This window comes from Pelodiscus sinensis, chromosome 12, assembly GCF_052426305.1.
Source record: "Pelodiscus sinensis isolate ZL-2025 chromosome 12, ASM5242630v1, whole genome shotgun sequence".
NCBI classification, from domain to species: Eukaryota; Metazoa; Chordata; order Testudines; family Trionychidae; genus Pelodiscus; species Pelodiscus sinensis.
The window spans coordinates 17,946,268-17,969,840 of record NC_143063.1 but is presented as its reverse complement, the minus strand read 5'-3'; the positions used below and the strand labels follow the sequence as shown (position 1 = coordinate 17,969,840).

Genomic DNA, 23,573 nt, shown 5'->3' with positions numbered 1-23,573 from the left:
TGGTTCCTAGGAGATGAACCCCACTGCTCTAGCCGTGTGAAGTCAGTTCTCCTTCACAATAGGAGACCATCTACCAGAAAGACTTACCTTCAAAAATGGAGACGCTTCACATCCTGGTGCCAACAAACCCACCTTGATCCTTAGCATGCCCCACTACCTTCCATTCTAGACTACATATATCACCATAAGGAACATAAGAATGGCCATACTGGCTCAGACCAAAGGTCCACCCAGCCCAGTATCCTGTCTGCCAACTGTGGCCAATGCCAGGTGCCCCAGAGGGAGTGAACCAAACAGGTTATGATCAAGCAATCTCTCTCCTGCCATCCATCTCCACCCTCTGACAAACAGAGGCTAGGAAGGGGGTTTATCTGTCTCTATGGTCAGGGTGCACCTTGCAGCAATTGCTGCATTCCATCATCAGTTTTTACCCATCCTGTTACCACAAGGTTTTTAAGGGGTCTCCAGAACCTTTATTTCCCTCCCCCAATGACACGTGCACACTCATGGCACCTCAGTCTAGTGCTGAGATCCCCCTTCGAGCCTATGGCCACATGTGCACTTTCATTCCTCACAAAAAAGGTGCTGGAAGGAGGGTCAGTGAGATGGGCCATTAATGGCTGGTCCACCCTACATGACATTTTTGCCAAGGACAGAGTGACTCTTAAGACCCCACCCTTCCTTTCTCCCTAAAGTCACTACCTCATTCCACATCAATGAGCCTATTGTCCTGCCCATTTTTTTCCCAAAGCCGCATATGTCCCCTAGGGCTGCATTGCTTCATATGTTGGACATTCGTTATGCTCTAGCATTCTGCATTGACTGAACGCAGGTGTTCAGCAAACAGCACACCTTTTTGTCTCAGTTGCTAAACATTCCAGGGGCATACCCATGTCCTCCAATTGCATCGCCAAACTGGTAGCGTCCTGTATCATCCACTGTCATGATCTTCATAATAAGCCCTTGATTACTCTGCCGAGAGCACATTCCACCTGTGCCACGGCAACAACTATTACTTTCCTGAGCAGTATCCGATTCCCACCATCCTAGTGAGCACTGCTTTGTAGTCACCAACAGTGGAGCACCCACGGGGACATGCTCCTCGAAGAACAGTCATAACTTCCTTACCCTGGTCCTGTAGTTTTATTCACATTGTCCTTGAAGTCAATAGAAATATTTTCATGAATAAGTACTAGTCATATGACTAAGGACTGCAGGATCAGACCCCTTTCAAACAAGAAAATAGTAACAAAAGTATCTTCAAGTCTATTTTTCCCCTATTATTATTTTAAAGAAAGTCAAGCTACAGAACTGGTGGAATTAGCTGTAACTGGTGAAGCACCAAGAACCAAACTAACTGGCAAAGAACCTAGAACCAAAGGTTTTTTCATGTAAAACCAGCAATAGTTTTTCCTAAGGATACAGGGAGAATATTTTCTTTATTTCAGTTCAGTAACTAGATTGTTCAAAGTTAAGAAATCCAGCTAGTAGTAGAAAAAATAGGAAAGCTTATTTTCTTTTTTCAGTCTAGGAAGAAAAATCAAATGTGAGGGGATGAGTTTATTAATTCTAAAAATTAAGCATATTGTGACCAAAATAATCAGTACAGTTCACTTCCTATGGATAATGCTTCTTTGTTTAATAAATTGGTTTAAAATGCAAGACATATTTATATACTTATTTTTTCTTATGTATCTAGCACATTTAAGGTGACAAGTCATTTTAAAATGTTTCATGTTTGTTTTAATTCAATTCCAGTTTCAATCTAAATAGAGCCTGACACATACCAGTTTTAAAACCGGTAGCAAATATGCATCATGCACTATTCTCTAATATAATAATTAATTGTGAATAAATATGATATAATTAGTGTATCAACCTGGTTAGCAAAGAGAAATATCAAATTTAGTGGCTATGTATAGTTGCAAATTATAATTTAATAGTTACTAATGAGTCACTTTTGGTTTAAGAAAATAGCTAAAAAGTAGAAATGGAAAACCTAGAGGTGCAAATTATTGAAATCAAATCAATGATTTGTTTGCTGACTTAAATCACTGATTTTAAATTGGTGAACTCAGTCTAATCACAGGGCATAAAGTCAGGCAATTGGTGTTGGTACAAGAGAAGTCTGAGATCATCATCAGTTTTACTACTTTAACACTATGATGAATACTTATTCATAAAAAGTAGATAGGGCTCTAACTTGCTGGTTGGTAAAGCATTTTGAAAAAATATTTATTTTGCCAGGGCATGTTCCAGGGATCCTTCTCAATCTATTGCAAACAGAGTGAAAGAAATGTATGACGTATACTGTCAGTGCACACAGTCTGAGGGAGAATTCAGTAATTTCTCCAAGGGTGAGACATTTTATTTTAAAATGTAAGAATTAAAAATATCTTTGAAATACTGCTCTTTTTTAAAAATAATTCATAGTTTGAGATTTTCATTTTGGTACAGAAAACTTTGAACAACATATGCTTTCTGTGGAATATCACTATACCATTCGTTTTCCCCTAGGTCCACACTGAAAATTTACCTCCATATAAGATGTCCTAAGTACTTTGATGGAAGAATTTGGGGGCAGGAAGGGAGGGGAATAGATGCTGCAGGTGCCATTTTTCTCTTCAACACTGAAGAAATGCCACCAGTGTGGCTTCATGAGGCATAGTGCTTTTAGATGCTGCAGTCTTCAGAATTAGAGATGAAACAGATGACAGACCACTAGTTTTCTGTAAAAATCCCATAGAAATTTTAGCCCTCCTATGAAAATTGTCAGGAAATAGGAAATATTTATTAGAAAGAATTATGGTTGGCCAACTTTGTTTTTTATTTTTATTACAATTTTGAGACATGTCATTGTTTATTCAAGCATTTTTTTCTATTTGTATGTGTTTAAAGTCTCATATCTATGGGAAATTAAGGCAGAAGATGGTCAGACACATTATTTAGTGATCGTAACTGTACATATAGCCATATAATCATTAAGACAAGTTGTCAACATCACATATCAAAATATACCAAGTAAATGTTCTTAAATCAAACTCTGTATTCTCAAGCAGTATTTTTCTTACTTTGTGTATATGTAAATTTCTATTGTCAGTAAATATTTTTTCATGGCTTGTACATATGGTATGAAATTGATGTTTGACATTTACCAATTAAAAAAAACTTACTCCTTGTAAGCCTAGAACCTATGTTTAGAATTAATACCAAAAGAATCTGAGAGAAGAGAAAAAGCTATTCATCACATTGAAAATTTTGGCAGATACATTGGAAGCTTGGGAGCACAACACCACACAAAAGAGTGCAAGTGTAAAATAATCAGAATGTTGTAAGTCAGGGTTCCCTGTGAAACTTTTCAGCTACAACAGGAGGACAAAATTTGGGAGAGGGGAAACCAACAATTTTGCTCTATCAATATGGAACATTTTGGATCCACCCATTATTAAAGCTGTTTCCTGTTTATTTATCCCAATACAAATTTGAAGGAATATCTATACCTTGAGGTAATTCTGAAGTCATAGAAAAATTCACCAAAAGTTTGTATTAGCAAGATTGTTGGCACTAGTGTACTGGTCAAATTCAGGCCCCCTATTTCAGTTGCATTTTGCCTTCCTAAAATTTCCCAGTAAGGCTTCAGTAGTAAAAGCTGTTTTTCACTTTCCTTCTAATCTTCTGCCCTCCTTGCCATTATAAAGCATTTGGGGATCTCGCACAATGGAAAGCTATATAATTGTCACAATGTGTTACTCTGTCTTAATCAAGTCATTTTATGTAAAAAACTAATAAAAAACCCCAGTGGCAGTAGATGGAACTTAAATCAGATATACAGCATGTTAATATAAATTTTCATTATATCTTTTTCCTCTTGCAGATAACACTGGCAAGCATTTTCGTCTTGCTGAGATTCTTTACTACAAAGTACTAGAGTCTGTCATTGAGCAGGAGATGAGAAGATTAGGAGACACTGACTTATCAGTAAGTAAAATCAGTTATCGGTCAGATAATTTATTTTTAAACTTCTTTCAGAATGAATTAGTTGCACAGCATAACAAACACTGTTGAGCCATTCAAAATGAGTACAACGCTATTATGCAGGGGGAGATAACTTCATAGTGAAGTTATTCTCTTGGTAATTTCTATATTAGGGTACGTCTAGACTACAAGCCTCTTTCAAAAGAGATCATTTAGACTGCAACCACTTCTTTTGAAAAAGCAAGCTGCTTTTTTGAAAAAGAGCACCCAGACAGTCTGGAAGCTCTCTTTCGAAAAAGCCCTGTTTGCATTCAAGAACGCCTTTTTCGAAAGAGCACTTTTGAAAAAAGGCGTTCTTCCTCGTATAATGAGGCTTACCGCGGTCGAAAAAACCACCGCATTCTTTCGATTTAATTACGAAAGAACGCAATGGCAGTCTAGACACAGGAAGTTTTTTTAGAGAAAAGGCCACTTTAAAAAAAAAAAAAAACCTGTAGTCTAGACACACCCTAAGTTTGTTCTGTTTGCAAGTGCTAAGATTTTGATATTTGTAATAGCACTGCAAACTTCTACCAGCATTGAAACCAGTATTTAGGCAACAATTTCAGTGATGATTGAAAGGTAGAATAGAATGCAATTTATCCTTCTGTAGGTAGAGTTGTTATGCACGTGAGTATATAAATTTAAACAAATATTATACTTGTTTTTTTTAATCTAGCTCTTTCATATATAATTTTTTCAGAGATTGCCTTTTTCTTTAATCTAGAAATGTTTTTCTAAGCTAGGCTGACATTTTTTAAAAATTTTTTTGTATTGCAGGCAATACTGGAGCAGGATGTGTTTCACAGGTCTCTCCTGGCATGTTGCCTTGAGATAATTACTTTTTCATACAAACCTCCTGGAAATTTCCCATACATTACTGAAATCTTTGATGTACCTGTTTATCACTTTTATAAGGTAAATGGCTCTGGTCATGTGACGTGATGATTACTAATCATGATAATGTTATTTTTATAACTCGCTCAACTTAGTTATGTTCCTGAAACTACCTTAAGAGAAATGGTGTTAAGCAAATTCAATTTCTCTATAAGAATTAATGTAAAGGGGAGGGGTAGGTTCCAGGGATTTTTTTTAGCAAATAAAAGGCAGTGTATGCATATAAGTATAAATTGCAAAGAATTCAGTACTGTACACAGCAATGATGATTGTGAAGCTTGGTTGAGGTGGTGGAGTCAGAGGATGGAATATTTCCCAGGGAATGTTTTGCTACTAAATAATGAACTACCACTTAACTGAGCTCTTGAGGGTTGACATGTTAATGTAGCCTCACACTCTGCAAAGCAGCATAGACTGAGGAAGGATGGAGGAAACAATGGATGCATGGCAGTGACTGCAAACACTTCCCTACGAAAACTAAACATGATGAACCCACACTATTCCATTGGAGTCCACCACTGTCTCCTTTGGATGGTGCATGCACAGCTGCACAGTGCTAAGGGAGGGTGGGGTGTGTGTATGTGTGTGAGAAACAGACAGATGCACACACTGTGTGTGTGGGGAGGCAGGTGTTAGAGAGAAAGAGAGGCAAACACAGAGTTGCATTGCCCCTTTGAGTACACTGATCCCACTTCAAGTACACTGCCCTTCTGCAGGACTCTGTAGCTGTGATACCATGTTTGTGAACGTGGGGTATAGAGGGGAGGGGGACATCCTGTCGTCAGCACCTTCTCCCCACCCCCAGCACAGCAAACAGGAGGCTCACGGGAGCAGTTCCAAGGCAGAGCGCAGTAGCAGCATGGTGGGGAAAGGAGGGACAGATGAACTGCAGCTGCCTAGCCCCATACCCTAGGGAACATAGGGGGCTACTAGCCCACACTGGTTCCAAATCCCCACAAAGATACACTACTTTAAAAAAAAAAAACTGCAATAGTGGACAAAGCAGGCTGCCAAAGGACGTTATAAGGGAGAATTGCACAATTTTAAACAAGTTTGTGCTCTAATAGAGAAACAATGTAACACTGAAACAATGCTAACTAGAACAATGTTAAGTGAGAAGTTACAGTACTCACCTAAGAAGTCCTTTTTCTTGAAGCAAGATATTTTTTTCTCAATTGGATGGGCAATCATTTAAAAACCTAAGTTATGAAAGCAGTCGTGCGGTATTGGGGTTTTTTATGGAGAAATATAAACTGGAAAAATCAAATGATTTTCTTTCTTAAACTGCAAAGTGAAGAAATCCTGTATTGTTAACTGTGTGATCCATTGATGGTGTCCAGATTGTCTAGTTAAAAATAACGGGTAATGGACCATAACATTTACATAGGATAATGGGCCCTTTCTGTTGCACTTCTTGACCTATTGAAAATGTTATTTTCAAATCTTGTAACTTGGGTCTGATAAAACTTGCAATTGCAGTGATCGACTGACCTAGGTTTAATTGTATCTAATTGCTAGTGATCTAGTATGATAGTTACTACTTCTTCGAGGAGTGTCCTTGTGGGTCCTCCACCTTAGGTGTCTGGACGTTGATGCTCATGTAGTCATAAATTTTTGGTAGCAGTGCCCTCCAGTAGGCTGCACACATAAAGCAGATGGCACATGTGGTGCTGACACTACGCATGTGCAGCCAACTGTCCCTCTAGTTTCTTCTTTGCTGTTGCCTGCATCGGTCAGAACCACAGTTGCTCTCCAGTTTTTACTTCAAAATATTCTGAGGTTCTCTGTTAGTTTTTTGTATAGTTAGCATAGTGTTTTGTTTTTTCATAGTTAATAGTTAAAGTGGTTTAAGAACATTATCATCTTTTTTGCAGTTAAGGGGGGAGGGATAGCTCAGTGGTTTGAGCATTGGCCTGCTAAACCCAGGATTGTGAATTCAACCCTTGTGGAGGCCATTTAGGGATTTGGGGCAAAAATTTGTCAGGGATGGTACTTGGTCCTGCTGTGAAGGCAGGGGACTGGACTCGATGACTTTTCAAAGGTCCCTTCCAGTTCTAGGAGTTAGGCAATCTCCATTAGTTTGATTTTAATTTAAGGCCATTTTCACCTTGGCAATATTTTTTCCTCCCTGGGATGCTAGGTTCCCCAGGCTTTAAACATTGCCTGTCTTGCAGGCTCTCAATCCCAGTCTCCGACGGGCACTCGCAGTGTGTCCAGTGCCCGGGGCAGGCACATGCCACAGCCAGTGTCAGCACTGCAGGCAGTTGTTAGCCCGAATGTGGACAGCCAGGGAGCTACAACTGAAGCTTATATTCCTGGAGAACACTCTGAGGCCAGCCTTGGACCCAGAGCATTCCACCCCCCTTAGATAGCCCTCGTCAGTGGCTATGTCTGAGAAGGTGGTCCCCTCAGGCATTTGGGGCTCTTCCTCCAATCAGTCCAGGAAGAGATCTCACTCCTCAAGTAAGGGTAACATGCTTCAAAAAAATGGGCAAACACCTAAAATACTCCCTGCACTGACCTCATCTAGGGCACCAGACAAGGAGGTTCCAGGAATGTCTGGCACCAGCAGTTCCCGAGGGTTCAATGACCTCACAAAGGTGGCACCAGAGAAGCCTAAGTCATAGTCGGCACCACCGGCACTGTCTGACACCACCTCGGTACCAACAAAGGTGAGGACAAAGTTGGCTCCTTCAGACGCACTGTCGGTACCAAAGAAACCTAGGCTGCAATGTGCACCTGTGCTGCCCCCGGTACCGAGGAGAAACAAGCAGCTGATACCGACAATGCACCACTCCTCTATGCCTTCCTTCCGATTCCACTCCTCAATCATGTGGTCAACAAAATAAGATCAGTCACAGCCACTACTCCAGCATAGCCCAGGCAGACATGGTACAGTAACCTACTTCATATATCCAAGAGATGACCATAGAGGCTCCCCCTGCTTCCTCATCACCTGACACAGAATGATGGGAGAGTAGACCATTCATGCCTGCAGACACTTTACTTCTGCGTGTGGTTTCTTTAATGGCTCACCTCAGAAGAAACAATATTCACTGATCAGGTCAAACAAATCTTACTGAACAGTCGCAGAATAACAACTAGAAGTTCTTATCTTTACAAGTGATGAAGATTCTCATTGTGGTCAGCATAGAAAGGCCTAGACGCAGCCACCGGGCCTCTGTCTGGCATTCTGCAATACATTCTGGGACTGAAGGAGTTGGGCCTTTCATTCAGCCCAACCTGGCAGCCATTATGGTTCTTATCAACCCATCTGTGTCCCAGCCTGGGACCTCAATTTAGTCATTTGGGCCCTCACTTGTAAACCATTTTAGCCCATGGCAACAAGCTCTATGCTCCACCTCTCTATGAAGGTGGTCTTACTGGTGGCCGTCACATCCGCCAGGAGGGTAAGTGAAATTGGCGCGCTCAGTGCAGACCCTCCTATCACAGTATTCCATAAAGACAAAGTTGTTCTCTGTCCTCATCCCAACTTCCTTACAAATGTTCCCACTCCATTCCACTGCAATGAGCCCATAAACTTACCTATCTTCTTCCCAAAGCTTCATGCCAATAACGAAGAGGCTGCACTGCATATGCTAGATGTCCACAGAGCGATTGCCTTTTATTTGGACAGAACTTAACAGATTCTCAAGTCAAACAGGATGTTTATCTCTACCACAGAGAGATAATTGGGCATCACAATTTCTACCCAAAGACTATTCAAGTGGATAGCGAACTGAATCAAACTGGCTTGCTTCACCTGTGGCCAAGCTCCTCTGTTGCATCTAAGAGCACGTTCAGTGAGAGCCATGGAGGTTTCTAATCTGCACAGCATTCCATGGATATATGTTGTTCAGCAAGGTGGTCTTCCACCCACACATTCACAAGACGCTATGTTCTTGACAGTTACCTGTCCCGGTCACACTGTCCTAGCCGCTGTGCAGGATACTAGCTAACTGAAGCACCTGACTCCAAACATGGGCACTGTTTCATAGTCATCTAAATGGGAGCATGCACAGTGACACTTCTCAAAGGAGAAGAGAGGGTTACTCACCTTATGCGGTAACAGAGGCTCTTCCAGATGTTTGTCGCTTTGGGTGCTTGATCACCCACCTTTCCTCCCTTCTGTTTCGGTTTCTCCTTCTGGGGCAGAGAAGGAACTGAGGGGGACGGTTGACTGCACATCTGTAATAGTGGCACTGCATGTGTGCCTGTGCCATCTGTTTCGTGTGCTCAACCTATTGGAGTGCACAGCTGCCAAAAATCTCTGACTAAGCATGCAGCGGCGCCCAGACACCTAAGGTGGGACATCCATAGGGACAACTATTTCAAATTACCTCCGTTACTGCACAAGGTGAGTAACCCTCTCATACTATAGCTTTGAACTACACCTGGTTTTTTTTCCTGTTAGGATTAATGTGATAGTTCATATTTAATACAACCCCATTTAAAAGGAAATACGTGAAAGATTTGATGATCTCACTTTATTGTACTGGTCACACAATGTCCTTGTTTAACATGGCAGTAAGTGGATTTCATACTTACTCTCTTTACAGGTAATAGAGATTTTTATTAGAGCAGAAGACGGCCTTTGTAGAGAAGTGGTAAAACATCTTAATCATATTGAAGAGCAAATCTTGGAGAGTATGGCATGGAAACTTGAATCTCCATTGTGGGACAGAATCCGAGATAATGAGAATAAAGTTCCCACCTGTGAGGAGGTAAGTGTGAGAAGGAAGAGCTATTTTATTTTTAAAAAGTTGTTACAAGTTTCATAGGGCCTTCCTCAGTTTAGATGGCACTCATTAGAAGTTCAAACATTGGGCATTTGGGATATAAAGTCCTCTTAGTGAAACTTAGCAAGTCTTTCTCAACATGTAATTATTGAGATGAAGTAGCTTCATGATTAAAATGATGGAAAGCAGAAGAAGTTTTATCACTGAATTCAATGAAGCTAGGATGTCTCTCTCGTTTGTTTGATTCATTCCCCCTTCAGTATCTTGCTGTTTTGAAATTGGATACAGCAATAAAATGTGCTTCTTAAAACTGTCCTTATTTTTAGAGTGCATAAGCATTTAAATAGGGTTAGAAATCAGTTGGCTCACTAGAGTAATTAATTTAATAATTTCAGCATGTTTATTTAATTGCAGGTAATATAAATATTCTACAGGTTGAACCTTTATGGTTCAGGACTCTACTCCGGCAACATCTGTGGTTTGGTAGGACCGAGGCTATTGCTGGACCAGAGAGCCCTGGCTAGCCAGGTTCGGGGGCTGGGCTGGCAACGGCAAGTGCAGCCTCAGTAGTAGTGGAGCCAGCAAAGCGAGGAACCTTGACCTCCCTTTGTCTGGCAAAGTCCATTGTTCAGGACCATTCACATCCTGAGGTTGCCGGACCAGGGAGGTTCCACCTGTAGTACCTAATATTTTGACTATTACATCAATATTATTTTAGGTGATGCCACCTCACTATTTTGAAAGATCTAATGGGAACAGTCTGGTAGGCTCTCCTTTGACTCCAAGAAGGATCAGTGAAGTTCGTGCTGAAACTGGAGGGGTCGGAAAAGGTGAGATTTTAAAAAATATATAAAAGATATAATGTGTAGCCTGTATTTTAGAACTGATGTATGCTGTGTGGTAGAAAGTTGGCACTCCGATGCATGCAAGTTACACACATTCCAATGGAATATTTACATGTATAGTAAGATGAGGGCCTGAAGCATAAGCTTGTGTATCACAGGCCAGGTGTGAGACCTGAGGTCTAGACAGCAATGGTCAAGACTTTGCTAATATAAAGCACAGTTAATCTGTGAGCAAGAGGCAGACCCTGCTCACATAAGTTGGCAAGAACAGGGCTGACATTATAAAAACACTTATACATAAGTAGTACCAGCCACAGGCTGAAAGCACATTCCAGAGGGATTGTAACAGAACATTTTAAGAAACATCTTGGTACCAATACACATCCCACAGATAACAAGAACACACTGACCCAGGGTCTAAACTGATAGCCAGATAGATAGTGATCCAACTCCATGTATAAGGTAAGGGGTGGGTGTAAGTAACATCAGAGGGTGGCCACCTCATACGTCAGGAGTGATAGTTAACTTGTTTATATCTGTGTACACCCTAAAGGGTGGTCATCGACTGACCATGGGCAGGCAATGCTGAATCCATTGTCACGGTGTACATACATATAGTGGCGCAGCAACGAGTCTATTTGCTGGCAACTATTATTGGACTTTGCTTGGCAATAAACTTGGCCGGGTGCTTTCAATCCTTATCTGATGTTTGGTCTCTGGGGGCTCTCTTGGAGTCTGTCGTGTTGACTGATTGCACATGGTTAACGCTTTAGACAAGGGAGCACATGCATGCATGCAGCCAAAAGTTTATCATCCTTGACGGAGCAGATGACTTGTCAGGTACCCATCAGGATGCCTGACTGATGACAACATGAAGAAATATTACATTTTTAAAATAACTAATGTGTGTGCCAGATGGGATGTACTAAGGAGTTTGTAACAAATATTGAATAGAACTAAGCAAATAATGGGTATTTTTTCAGTTCAGAGTCCTGTCATTATTCCAGTCTGTCCTAATATGCCTTGTTGCAAGTGGGCATGGTATTGCAGGTGAGCCCTTGATTTTTCCCCTCAGCCAGGATATCAACAAGTCCAGACTGACACTAAAGAGCACATCATGGTAGAGGATCTCATTTATTAACTGAAAAACTAATGCAAAACATGAACTAAACTCCTCTGAACATCCCACCAGAATGATTATGTCATTCTTAGTACATGTTTCCCAACTGAGTCCAGGACTTGCTTCTACCCAGGCTCTTTCCCCTTCCCCTCCCTCCACCCTGTACTAACAGTAAAGTGGCTAAATACAAATTCAAGCTTCGTTTTAAAATGAAGTCCTCAGAGTACAGTAAGATGTTATGGCGCACATTTTGATTAGATGAATTTTTACAGCACTGCAGCCATAAAACTTAAGTATTACTGAGTTACAGCTCAAGTTAAATGCTTGTGTGTTTGTTTTTTTATATATCTTCAGGTCTTTCGTCTTCTCCAGCCACATTGTATGACAGATACAGTTCTCCTACAACCAACCCTACGCGAAGAAGGCTATTTGTGGATAATGATAATCCTCCTGATGGTGGAACTCCCGTAAGAGTCTCACAGCAGCCTGTAGTAAATACTGTGCCAGTGCAGAATGTGACACCTGAAACTATGTCAGTTACTCCTGTGCCTGGACAGACATTGGTTACTGTGGCAACTGCCACTGTCACAGCCAACAATGGACAAACTGTTACAATACCAGTACAAGGTAAGGGGGAAGCTCTGGGAGAATGAATTGCATTGATTACTACCAGGAACACTGAATTGTGTATCGGTAGGGAGTGAAAGAGTAGGTAGACGTGGATATGGAAGGAAATGAAAAGCAGAGATACACAGGGCATAAAACAGGATAGTAATGAATGAAGAAAAGGCCTGGATACTATTTAGCCGTCAATACTACAGCAAATGTACATTTGCTTCCCCACTTCCTTTTGTGGGAGTCATGTGTTTAGCTTTCTCTTGATTGATTGAAAGTAACTAGGGTTAACCACTTATCTTTTGGTCTGTTTATGATTAAGATTCCTCATTGTTCTTTCCTGAACATTTTCAGTTGCCTACCACTGCACACTTATGAGTGTCCATCATTACAAAAGTTACTGATGCTCAGGAAGCATGGCTGGTGTTTTTAGACACCCTTTACTGAATTCATTTTTGTTTTAATTACAGGCATTGCCAATGAAAATGGAGGAATAACTTTCTTCCCGGTTCAGGTAAATGTAGGTGGCCAGACTCAGGCTGTATCTAGCTCCATCCAGCCACTCAGTGCCCAGACTCTTGCTGGTACCCTTAACACTCAGATGAGTGGGACATCCCTTCAGTTACCAAGCCAAGTTGCGATTCAACAGCTCTCTTCTGGAGACCAACAAAGACAAAACCAGCAGTTTTCTACTACCACCAGCAGTAAAGCCCGAAAGACTGGCTCTCTGTCTTTCTTCTTTAGAAAGGTACCTTTCACTGTGAAATGTTATCATTTTCTCAGGAGTATGGGCTTTATTGGAAACTTGCTAAGATTTTCAGTTCATAACCGGCTGTTTACATTACATATAGAAAATAAGTTTTTGAAAACCAGGACTTGGAGATCAGAGTACCGTTTCTCCTGTGAGAGTTAATAGTATCTTAAGTACTTAAAACACAGCATGTTCTTTCATGGGTTTAGATCTGTGGTGTATATTTGTTACAAGGGAACACTGATCTTCTCAAGCAAGCAAAATAAACTAATTTTTCAAATCCTAGTTTAAAGTGGACATTTTATTGGATGTATAAATACTGCCTATTGATTTGGAGTCTTAAACAGCTCATTTAAAAAAAAAACATGCTGAGCTTTCCTTTTTGTTAATTAGTATAGTCGATACAGTTCTATGTTTAGAAAGCCATGTAAGTTAAAAGAGTTTGATTTTTGTTCTTATCAAATGCTGTCTACTGGTTCTTCCAAAAGGTTTATCACTTAGCAAGTGTTCGACTGCGGGATCTCTGTGTCAAACTGGATATTTCTGATGAGTTGAGGAAGAAAATCTGGACATGTTTTGAGTTTTCTTTGGTACAGTGCCCTGAGCTCATGATGGACAGACATTTAGATCAACTGTTAATGTGTGCTATTTATGTAATGGCTAAGGTAAGATGAATAAAAAAATAAATGTCTGTTACTTAAATAGTAAAATAATTTATCAGGATTATTGGTAATTTAAGGCAGTTGCATTTCCCCATCAAACAAAAAACTGATTGCCTTTTTCAGGTTACAAAGGAAGACAAGTCATTTCAGAACATTATGCGTTGCTATAGGACCCAACCACAAGCAAGGAGTCATGTAAGCACAATTAATACTGAAGTAATGGGGTTTATATTTTTACTGTGCCCCTCAAGTACTTATGGTAATTTCCATCTTCAGAGATAGTCCATGAATGGGAATCTTGAGTGACGACCTTTAATTTTCACTAGTGGGCTTTAACCCTCAATGGTATAAATTCCTTTACTCTAACAGGATTTCAGTTTACTTCCCAGAAATTTAAAGTCCATAAACCCTGATAGGCAACTTGCAGTGTACCAAATACCTTTTCATAGTTTCTGAAGGGGATGGCTAAATCCTAAATTCTTTGCTATATACGTGGTGTTTGACAAAATGTGGTTTAGAGTCTAGATGTCTTCATTTAAAACCTACGATAGTGCTCCCAGTGATTTTTTAAAAAAATAAGATGATGCATTTAAATATTATGATATTAGGGATTAGAAAATGAGGCTGCAAAATATTCTCTTCTAATAATCTATATTGGGATAACCTGTATTGTTCCAATAGTTTCCCTTGTAAGACAAACATTTCTTAAAGTGCTGGTCTTTCATACAACCCTTTGCTGCTTGCATATATGGCTGCCTTCATTTAACTGTCTTTTTCTGTTGGGTTGTTCCTCACTTTGGGTTTTTTGCAGGTATATCGGACAGTCCTGATAAAGGGAAGAAGACAGCGCCGTCGCTCTGGCAGCAGTGATAGCAGTAGCCAACAGAATTCCCCAAGAGAGAGAACTAAAGACAGAAGTAAGTCATTACAAACTGTTGTATGTGGATGTGAACTAGATTAGCTCTCTAAAGCGAGGAATATCTTAATGTTAATCCTGGGGAAAGGAAATGTTTTATCTAGCTTGAAAGGAGGAGATATAAACAACTTAACGTATAGACTTCAGTACCTCGGAAGGCAATAATAAAAGTTCAAATGGTTTAATTTTTGGTAAGCAGATATTTTAAATTTAGACGGTACAGGAAGATTTCAGCAACAAAACACCTGCACCATTTAACTCCAAGTAAACTTGCTCAATACTAGAGCTGCCCTTCACAATTTTGTTGCTACCTTAACAGCTGTTTATCATTTTAATAATCTATTGAACCCCCATCATCTTTGGTTTCTACTCAGGAGAATTTATATCAAATTGCTCTCCCTAATCCACTCTGTGTCCCTCACGTTTGGCTTGGACTTCTATAGCACTTACCCCGCTCTTTTTTCTGAAGCTGTGTGTGCGGGCAGACACATAAGCCTGATGCACTAATTAGTGCTGTTCTGCAGAAGATTCCCCTCTAAATTGTTCCAAGACAAAATGAATACCAGAAGGTATCAAGTGGTGTCTCACATTTAGGTTGTCTTTACAAGTAGTTGGGGTTAGTAGTTCTTCTTTGTAGGTCTAGATAAGAACTGGTACTTAAGTAAGAGATCTCCTTAGCAAGAAATTCTGGCAGGCCAGCACCATCACTAAGGGTGTGTCTAGACTACAGGGTTTTGTTGACAAAATTGGACTTTTGTCGACAAAACTATACCTGCGTCTAGACTACCGCCAAGTTCTGTCGACATAACGTATTCTACGAGGAATAATGCCTTTTGTCGACAGAGTTCTGTCGACAGAAGGTGTTATTGCATCTACACTGTTCTTTGCGTCTACACACTCATGTTGGCAAAGCGACTTGCTTTGTTGACAGAACTGGATGTAATCTAGATGCTCTTTGTCGACACAGTATCTGTCGACAAAGCCTCTGTTGACAAAAGCCTGTAGTCTAGACATACCCTAAGAGAACTAAAAAAAATACTCATTGTCCATTTAAACGCATGCTAGAGAGGTGTTCTCACTGCAGATACTCCCTTGACCCTTCGCTTTTTTTTAGCATAGGAGCACCTACTTAACATTTGCATTACAAATGAAAAAATTCTCCACCTATATTTCAGGGACTTCACATTCACTTAGGACTCCTGTTTTGGCCTAATCTGAACATCCATTCCCTGAGTGCAATTACTACTTTTCTAGAGAGCAAAGAAAGTGCTGGGCTAAAACTGCAAGGACTTAATGCCATTGCACTGCCTCTTCGAACTAACATGTCCATCTGAAAGGATGACATTTGAGCAATTCATACTTCCAAGCTTATCAGTGAGGGAGTAGAAGAGTGCTGAGTTCTTCCATTTTTTTTTTATTCCCCTAGCATGGGGAGAGCACCCCCACAATTAGGAAAGCACAAGAACAAGCCTGGGTATGTGGCCTACCATTAAACGCAGGACTCAATGATTCATTGCCCCCCGTCTTTCTGCTGCTTCCAACTAATGTCTGTCCTGTAGCTTAAGCGGTTCATCTTAAGTGGTACATTGGTGATCTTCCAGAAAACACCACCCTAGGCACCATGATTGTAGAGGTTCTCTACACCAACATCCCACACATAGATGGAATATAAGCTGTCAGGAACAGTTAGTATCCCTGATGATGCCACAGGTGGCCGAGCTCTGTGACATTATCCTCACACAATTATTTCAGATTTGGGGACAATTTATACCTTTAAACCAGTGGCACCACTACAGGCACCTGCATGGCCCCACAACGTGCCAACATTTTTATGGCTTACCTAGAACAACATTTCCTCAGCTCTCGTCCACTAGCGCCCCTCTTCTGCTTATGCTACATTGATGACATCTTCATCATCTGGACCCATGGGAAGGAGGCTCTGGAAGAATTCCACCATGATTTCAACAGTTTCCACCCTACCATCAACCTCAGCCTGGACCAGTCTATGCAAGAGATCCACATGCTGGACACTACAAAGCGAATAAGTGATGGTCACATAAACACCACCCTATACAGAAAACCTACTGACCGCTATGCTTACCTACATGCCTCTAGACTCCATCCCGGACACACCACACGATCCATTGTCTACAGCCAAGCACTAAGGTACAACCACATTTGCTCCAAGCCCTCACAGACAGACACAAACACCTACAAGATCTTCATCAAGCATTCTTAAAACTACAGTATCTGCCCGAGGAAGAGAGGAAACAGATTGACAGATCCAGACGTGTACCCAGAAGCCTCCTGCTACAAGACAAGCCCAACAAAGAAAATAACAGAACACCACTGGCCATCACTTACACTTCCCAGGTGAAACCTCTCCAATGCATCATCAGTGATCTACAACCCATCCTGGACAATGATCCCTCACTCTCACAGACCTTGGGAGGCAGGCCAGTCCTTGCCCACAGACAACCCGCCAACCTGACGCAAATTCTTACCAGCAACTATACACCACACCACAGTAACTCTAACTCAGGAACCAATTCCTGCAAGAAACCTCAGTGCCAACTCTGCCCACATATCTGCACCAGCAACAACATCACAGGACCTAACCACATCAGCCACACCATCACAGGCTCATTCACCTGCACATCTACCAATGTAATATATGCCATCATGTGTCAGCAGTGCCCCTCTGCCATATCCGTTGACCAAACTGGACAGTCCCTACGTAAAAGAATAAACGGACATAAATCAGGTATCAGGAATGGTAACATACAAAAACCTGTAGGAGAACACTTCAATCTCCCTGGACACACAGTAGCAGATTTAAAAGTAGCCATCCTACAACAAAAAAACCTTCAAAAACAGACTTCAAAGAGAAACTGCAGAGCTACAATTCATTTGCTAATTTGACACTATCATTTTAGGATTAAACAAAGACCGTGAATGGCTAGCTAACTACAAATGCAGTTTCTCCTCTCTTGGTGTTCACACCTACACATTAGCCACTAGAAGTGGACCTCATCCTCCCTGACTGAATTGACCTCATTATCTCTAGCCTTACTCTTGATTGGTACTCTTTTCAAATGCCTGTATATTTATACCTGCCTCTGGAATTTCTACTACATGCATCTGACAAAGTGGGTTTTTGCCCACGAAAGTTTATGCTCCAATAAATCTGTTAGTCTATAAGGTGCCACAGGCCTTTTTGTTGTTTATCCAGATTCAGACTAACATGGCTACCTCTCTGATACGTAATGAAACAACAAACCTTCTTTATGAAACAACAAATAGTCCAGTAGCACGTTAAAGACTAGCAAAACATGTAGATGGTATCATGAGCTTTCGTGGCTACAACACACTTCTTGATCAGATGAAGAAATGGGCTGTACCCACAAAAGCTCATGATACCGTCTACATGTTTTGTTAGTCTTTAAGGTGCTGCTAGACTATTCATTGTGTATCAAGTTTTTCCAGTTACAGACTAACTCAGCTACCCCATGAAGCTTCTTTATGAAGTATTTGGGGGGAGGTGGGGCTTTATATAGTTGCACGTGTTTTGTTTTGTTGTTGTTTTTTTAAACTTCAAAAAGGTCATTTCCAAGTTAAAAGAATATTTAGTTTGTCAGATTTATAGTTACCCACCCAAATGTAATTCTGTCCCCGTGTGTGTATGCAGTATTTTTCCACATGAGGGATGCATAGTCAACCATAGATCTGGAACTTTTTTGCTTTTGACTAGAGCTTATAAAAACCATATTAAAATTGTTTCTAAGAGCAAAAACTACATTTAATAATAATCTAACAGAGGATTGCAATGCTACTCTTGCCTTCCAGCTAGCAGAGACTCTAGTCCTGTCATGAGATCCAGCAGCACCCTGCCAGTACCACAGCCAAATAGTGCACCTCCTACTCCCACCAGACTGACAGGTGCAAACAGTGATGTTGAGGAGGAGGAACGAGGAGATCTTATTCAGTTCTATAACAACATCTATATTGAACAAATTAAAGAATTTGCCCTAAAGTATTCTTCCACAAATGCTGTAAGTGTATTAATGACTTTCATTAGTAAAAAAAAAAAGCCAGTGCAAGAAGGTGGGTGAAATAACATCCTTTATTAAACCAACTACTGTTGGTGTGTAGATCTTATAAAGTGCTCTTGCCACTTCATTTGTGTTGCAATCAGCAACTATGAGAGAGTGCTTCATTTTACTAATTTTTGAAATAACTGTAGCAACAGAAAATAAAGCATGTGTACATACTCCCTAGGTTCTAGGATTGGGAAACTGTAATTGTTGATGAGAGTATGTTGTGATTCTTGGTGCCATATCCATACCAAACAGCATTTTTTGTTTTGACAAAGTGCCTTCCCCTGCTTCAGTGAAATAAGCATCTCTGAATGCCCATGAACAATTGTTTTATGCTTTATAAACATTACAATATCTGAATGTTATGCCATGTATAGGGGAAACATTAAAAACATTCAAAAGGGGCTAATGCTTGCCCTATTCTTTGTTAGAAAGTGGTAGTGATTGATTTGTTCTGTTTTTTCTTAACAGACTGATGCTCCTCCACTATCTCCATATCCATTTGTAAGAATTGGCTCCCCCCGCAGAATACAGCTGTCCCAGAATCACTCAATCTACATTTCACCACACAAAAATGAATCTACACTTTCTCCACGAGAGAAAATATTCTATTACTTCAGCAGTAGCCCCTCCAAGGTCAGAGTAAATGGTTAATATTCCAAGAATTGGTGGGGAGGAGGGCTGATTTTTAGTTTTGCTTTTAAAAGAATAAACTAGAAGATTTACCCAGCATTGCTACAGGGCAGGGGGCTGAGAGTGTGGGGAATGCAGTAGTCAGGGCAGGAGCTTGAGAACGTGGAGGGTACAGGGCAGGGAGTTGCTGTGTGAGGGAAGTGCTGGAGTCAGGGTTCAGGTGTGAGGAGAGGCTCAGGGCTGGAGGTATGGGGGTTGCAGGGGCCATACTTTCAAAGCAGCTGCTCCAGGGCTGACCACAGGAGGGGCTACGTTGGCTGAGAGGTGAGCAGGAATGTCTACATCCACCACTTCCTGCTGTCCCAGTGGGATTATAGCTGCCAGTCCCCGTTTCTGGCTCCTTGTGGACATTACACATATTGCTGTCCCTCTTACCAGACACCTCCCTTTCCAATCTCATTCAAGACACATCCCATTGTCCTGGCATAACCCAAACCTTTACCTTGCTTTAAGTTGTGATAAGAGGAAGCTGCATACCAAATTTGGTGGTCCTAGCTCTTACCATTTAGGAGGAGTTCTTGAACAGACAAGCTCTCTCAAGTATATAATAGATACTGCACCTGCAAAGTTACCCATGTGGTAAGTTAGGCGCAACAGACAAGGCAGTCTAAAAAATAAAGCTCTCAAATGTCTTAGTCCTGTTTTTATAAGTGACTCAGGGTCCCTAATGTATGGCAGGCTAGGGTGCGACTCTACAGCACATCAGCACACTAACTATTCATGAAGTGCCTCTTTCTGTTATGGTCGTTGTTTGGTGTACATGAGAGTAACAAACCAATGTGGAATCCTTGTTAAGGTTACCTAGTCTGTTGGTGAATGAATATAAGATTGGCAAAGAGATAGGGGTTTTACTGCAGAATCCTCCTCTGAACCTGTGGATACCCACATTTCCTGTTCTTGCTGTGATTGTTTCAGAGATTGAGAGAAATTAACAGCATGATTAGAACTGGAGAGACTCCCACAAAGAAAAGAGGCATTCTCTTAGAAGATGGTACTGAATCACCAGCCAAACGGATCTGTCAGGAGAATCACACTGCTCTGTTGAGAAGATTACAAGATGTAGCAAATGATAGAGGAGGTGCCCACTGAGTTTAATCAGCTGTTTGTGTTCCATTTCCCTTTCTTCACCTGTCCCTGGCCGTTCTGTTTTGAGAGTGTGAATTCTAAGCATTTTCTGTGGATTCATGAAGCCTTTGTGAACATCTTCCATTTCAAGACTGCTATCTTCCTAGTTAACCTGTGGCGGAGAGTGGTATTATTTGATTTTCAAACAGAAATCTCCCTTAAACTGCATAGAGTCTTTGAACTGTCCCATAAAATGGGAATGGATGCTGATGCAGCAGATTTCACATTTGGAATATATGCTGTGCTTGACTATGAGGACACATGCAAGTTTTTGTATGCAAGAAATTGCTTTCTAAACTATTTTGATTATATTTATTGTTGAAACAATAAACCCAGTGGTAGCTTGTGATAGGATTTTGCTTATAGGATTTAGCCCCCACCTGCATACGCTATTCTTCTTGGTGCTTTACCATTCTTTTTTGCTGTAACTAGTCTGCCTAGCATGTCACTAGAAAAATGTACTGGTCAGATCCAGGAGTATTGCACCAGGATATTCAAGTTACTCATGAGTGAGTTTCTTCCGTTCTGTGATTAGGGATGACCCATAATCACTAGTGCTACCAACAGTGTTTTAGCTAGGAATGCTGACAGCCCAGTTGCCCTAGTTGGACTTCAGAACAGGATGGGAAGAGTTTTGTTTTTAAAGGGGTGGGGTGGAGATGGGGAAAGAATGCCTCATGAAATTACCTAAACCGACTCTCTTCTAACAAGTTGATCCTGGAATCTCATGGAACAATTAGGTGGTTTTGTTTTAATGTGTGGGCACTTTGCTGGGCCCAGTTTTGTTAATGCATTTTTTAGCTGTGCAATGTTTTAAATTGAACTCAAGTTCAAGGGGAGGCACTTTTGATAGGGCTGTGAAGCATAATTGTAAAATGCTATTTTAATTTTGCTGTATATTTGCAATGGCACTTTCTGAATGTGAATATTTTTTCAAATGGATGAGACTTTGCTTTTCTGTATTAAAGTGATGATTTTCTATTTATTTGCAAATATGACCTTCCGTAGTTCCTCTGTCAGTAAATGATGGTAAGCTAAAACTAATTCTTTGTGTGCATGCAAGTACTGATGTGGGAAGGAAGGGAAGTTGCTTTTCAGCTGTTCTGTACATGTACATTTTTTCCAAACTCTCAAATCATTTTAAGTACTTTTTCAAAGTCAGGTGGTAGCCATCTTGTTGCCTCACTAGAAAAAAGGTGGCAGCTGTATCTTCCTCGTGCATTTTAATATTTATATTGTTTGGCTTTTAAAAATGGCACCTTAATAGAACTAGATGTAATTAGGATGCCCCAGAAACATTTCTGCTCCTCACAAACAGAAAACCTGTACATACAATAAATCTGGACTATTTACTCTAGACATGCTAGCATGTTTAATGCTTCCTCAGTAGTAGAGTTAGAAAGCTGTTTAGCATATGGGGTGCCCTTCCCTGAGCTTTTAGTAGTGCCAAGTGATGGGGATAATGAGCTCCCCCATTTTTCCCCCCAAATACCCCTCACCTGGAGTTTGCAGCAGGGTCAAGCCTTACAAAGATTGCAGAAGTAAAGGTGGCAATGGGATGCTAACAGATTTCACATGACACCCTTACTTCTGCTCTGCTGCCGGCATGGCTAAGAGGTAGGAGCATAAGTGATTAGACAGAAAGGTAGGGGGCACAATCAAATATCTTTCACAAAGATTAATTTTAATTGTAGAGGAGAGTATCGTTGACCACTAATACAGCATTTTATCACTTTTAAGATTTGTTGAACATTTGATAAACAGCTACTTAATATTAACTCCATGTTTTCAATCATTTTTTTGCAGAAAGGATTAGAGTGGAAAATTATGGAAACTGTTAGGATTTAATTTAGGTGGTAAGTTGAATTAAAATAAAAAGCAAGTTACTGGTTAACTTTCATTTTTACGTGCACAACAAAGATGATGAAATTAAACAGCAGTTCTGAGTGTTTCTGTAAAAAGATATTTATGAACTGTCAAATTCTTGTTACAATATTGTAACCTTACTTTGTATGAAGATATTGCAAGTATTTTTCAATAAAGACTATTACCAATAGGTCAGTGTGTATAATATTTGATGTACTTTCCTCTGTGTGCAAAGCAGTAAAGATCACTGGTTTGTGTCTCTTACATAAGAACATAAGAATGTTAGAAATCATTAGCAAACAGAATGGTAGGAGTCATTAAAAAAGGGATAGAGAATATGACAGAATATCTTATTGCCTCTATTTAAATCCATGGTATCTTGAATACTGTGTACTCAAAAAAGATATCTTGGCATTGGAAAAGGATCAGAAAAGGGCAACAAAAATTATTAGAGATTTGGAACGGGTGCCATATGAAGAAAGATTTAAAAGACTGGGACTTTTCAGCCTAGAATGGAGGTCCATAAAAACATGACCGGTAAAGAGAAAGTAAGTAAGATAAAGTTATTTACTTGTTCCCATAACATAACTCTGTGGGTCACCAAATTAAATGAATAGGTAACAGGTTTTAAACAAAAGGAAAGCTTTTTTTCACTCAGCACACAGTCAACCTGTGGAACTCCTTGCTAGAGGATGTTGTAAAGACTAGGACTTTAACAGGGCTCAAAAAGAATTAGATACATTCATGGAGGTTAAGTCCATGAATAGTTATTAGCTAGAATGTGTAGGTGTCCCTAGTTCCTGGTAAATCAAAGAAAGCTGTCATGGGGTAAGAAAGAGAGACAGTCGTTAAAAGCCTTTGGTGAGTGACCTTGTCAAATGTTTTCTGAAAATCTAAGTACACTATATCCACTGGATTACCACTGTCCACATACTTGTTGACCCCCTCAAAAAATTCCAGTAGATTGGTGCAGCATGATTTCCCTTTACAAAAGCCATGTTGACTCTTCCCTAACAAACTGTGTTCATCTTTGTGTTGGACAATTCTCTTCTGTACTATAGGTTCAACCAATTTGCTTGCTACTGAAGTTAGGCTTGCTGGCCTATAATTGCTGGGGTCGCCTCTGGAGGGTTGGGGTTTATTTTGTTTGTTTGTGGTTTATTTGGTGAGGAGTTGTGGTGGTTTTTTTGGCATCACATTAACTCCGGCCATGGCACACACATGCACGCGCGC

The 23,573-nt window shown here is 40.5% G+C and overlaps 1 protein-coding gene across 2 annotated transcripts in view; it reads left to right on the top strand.

The window, feature by feature from the left end:
• RBL2 (RB transcriptional corepressor like 2) overlaps window positions 1-22,530 on the top strand; it is a 68,953-nt gene extending 46,423 nt beyond the window's left edge. For both annotated transcript variants that reach the window (XM_075940272.2, XM_075940273.2), the window contains 13 exons: window positions 2,248-2,357; window positions 3,875-3,978; window positions 4,795-4,932; window positions 9,471-9,635; window positions 10,369-10,480; window positions 11,970-12,242; window positions 12,701-12,978; window positions 13,470-13,646; window positions 13,767-13,838; window positions 14,455-14,560; window positions 18,406-18,611; window positions 19,128-19,292; window positions 20,265-22,530. In XM_075940272.2, the coding sequence (XP_075796387.2) occupies window positions 2,248-2,357; window positions 3,875-3,978; window positions 4,795-4,932; window positions 9,471-9,635; window positions 10,369-10,480; window positions 11,970-12,242; window positions 12,701-12,978; window positions 13,470-13,646; window positions 13,767-13,838; window positions 14,455-14,560; window positions 18,406-18,611; window positions 19,128-19,292; window positions 20,265-20,438 (2,080 nt within the window). In that variant the 3' untranslated portion in view covers window positions 20,439-22,530. The remainder of the gene's footprint in view (window positions 1-2,247; window positions 2,358-3,874; window positions 3,979-4,794; window positions 4,933-9,470; window positions 9,636-10,368; window positions 10,481-11,969; window positions 12,243-12,700; window positions 12,979-13,469; window positions 13,647-13,766; window positions 13,839-14,454; window positions 14,561-18,405; window positions 18,612-19,127; window positions 19,293-20,264) is intronic.
• The last annotated feature ends 1,043 nt before the right edge of the window (window positions 22,531-23,573 follow it).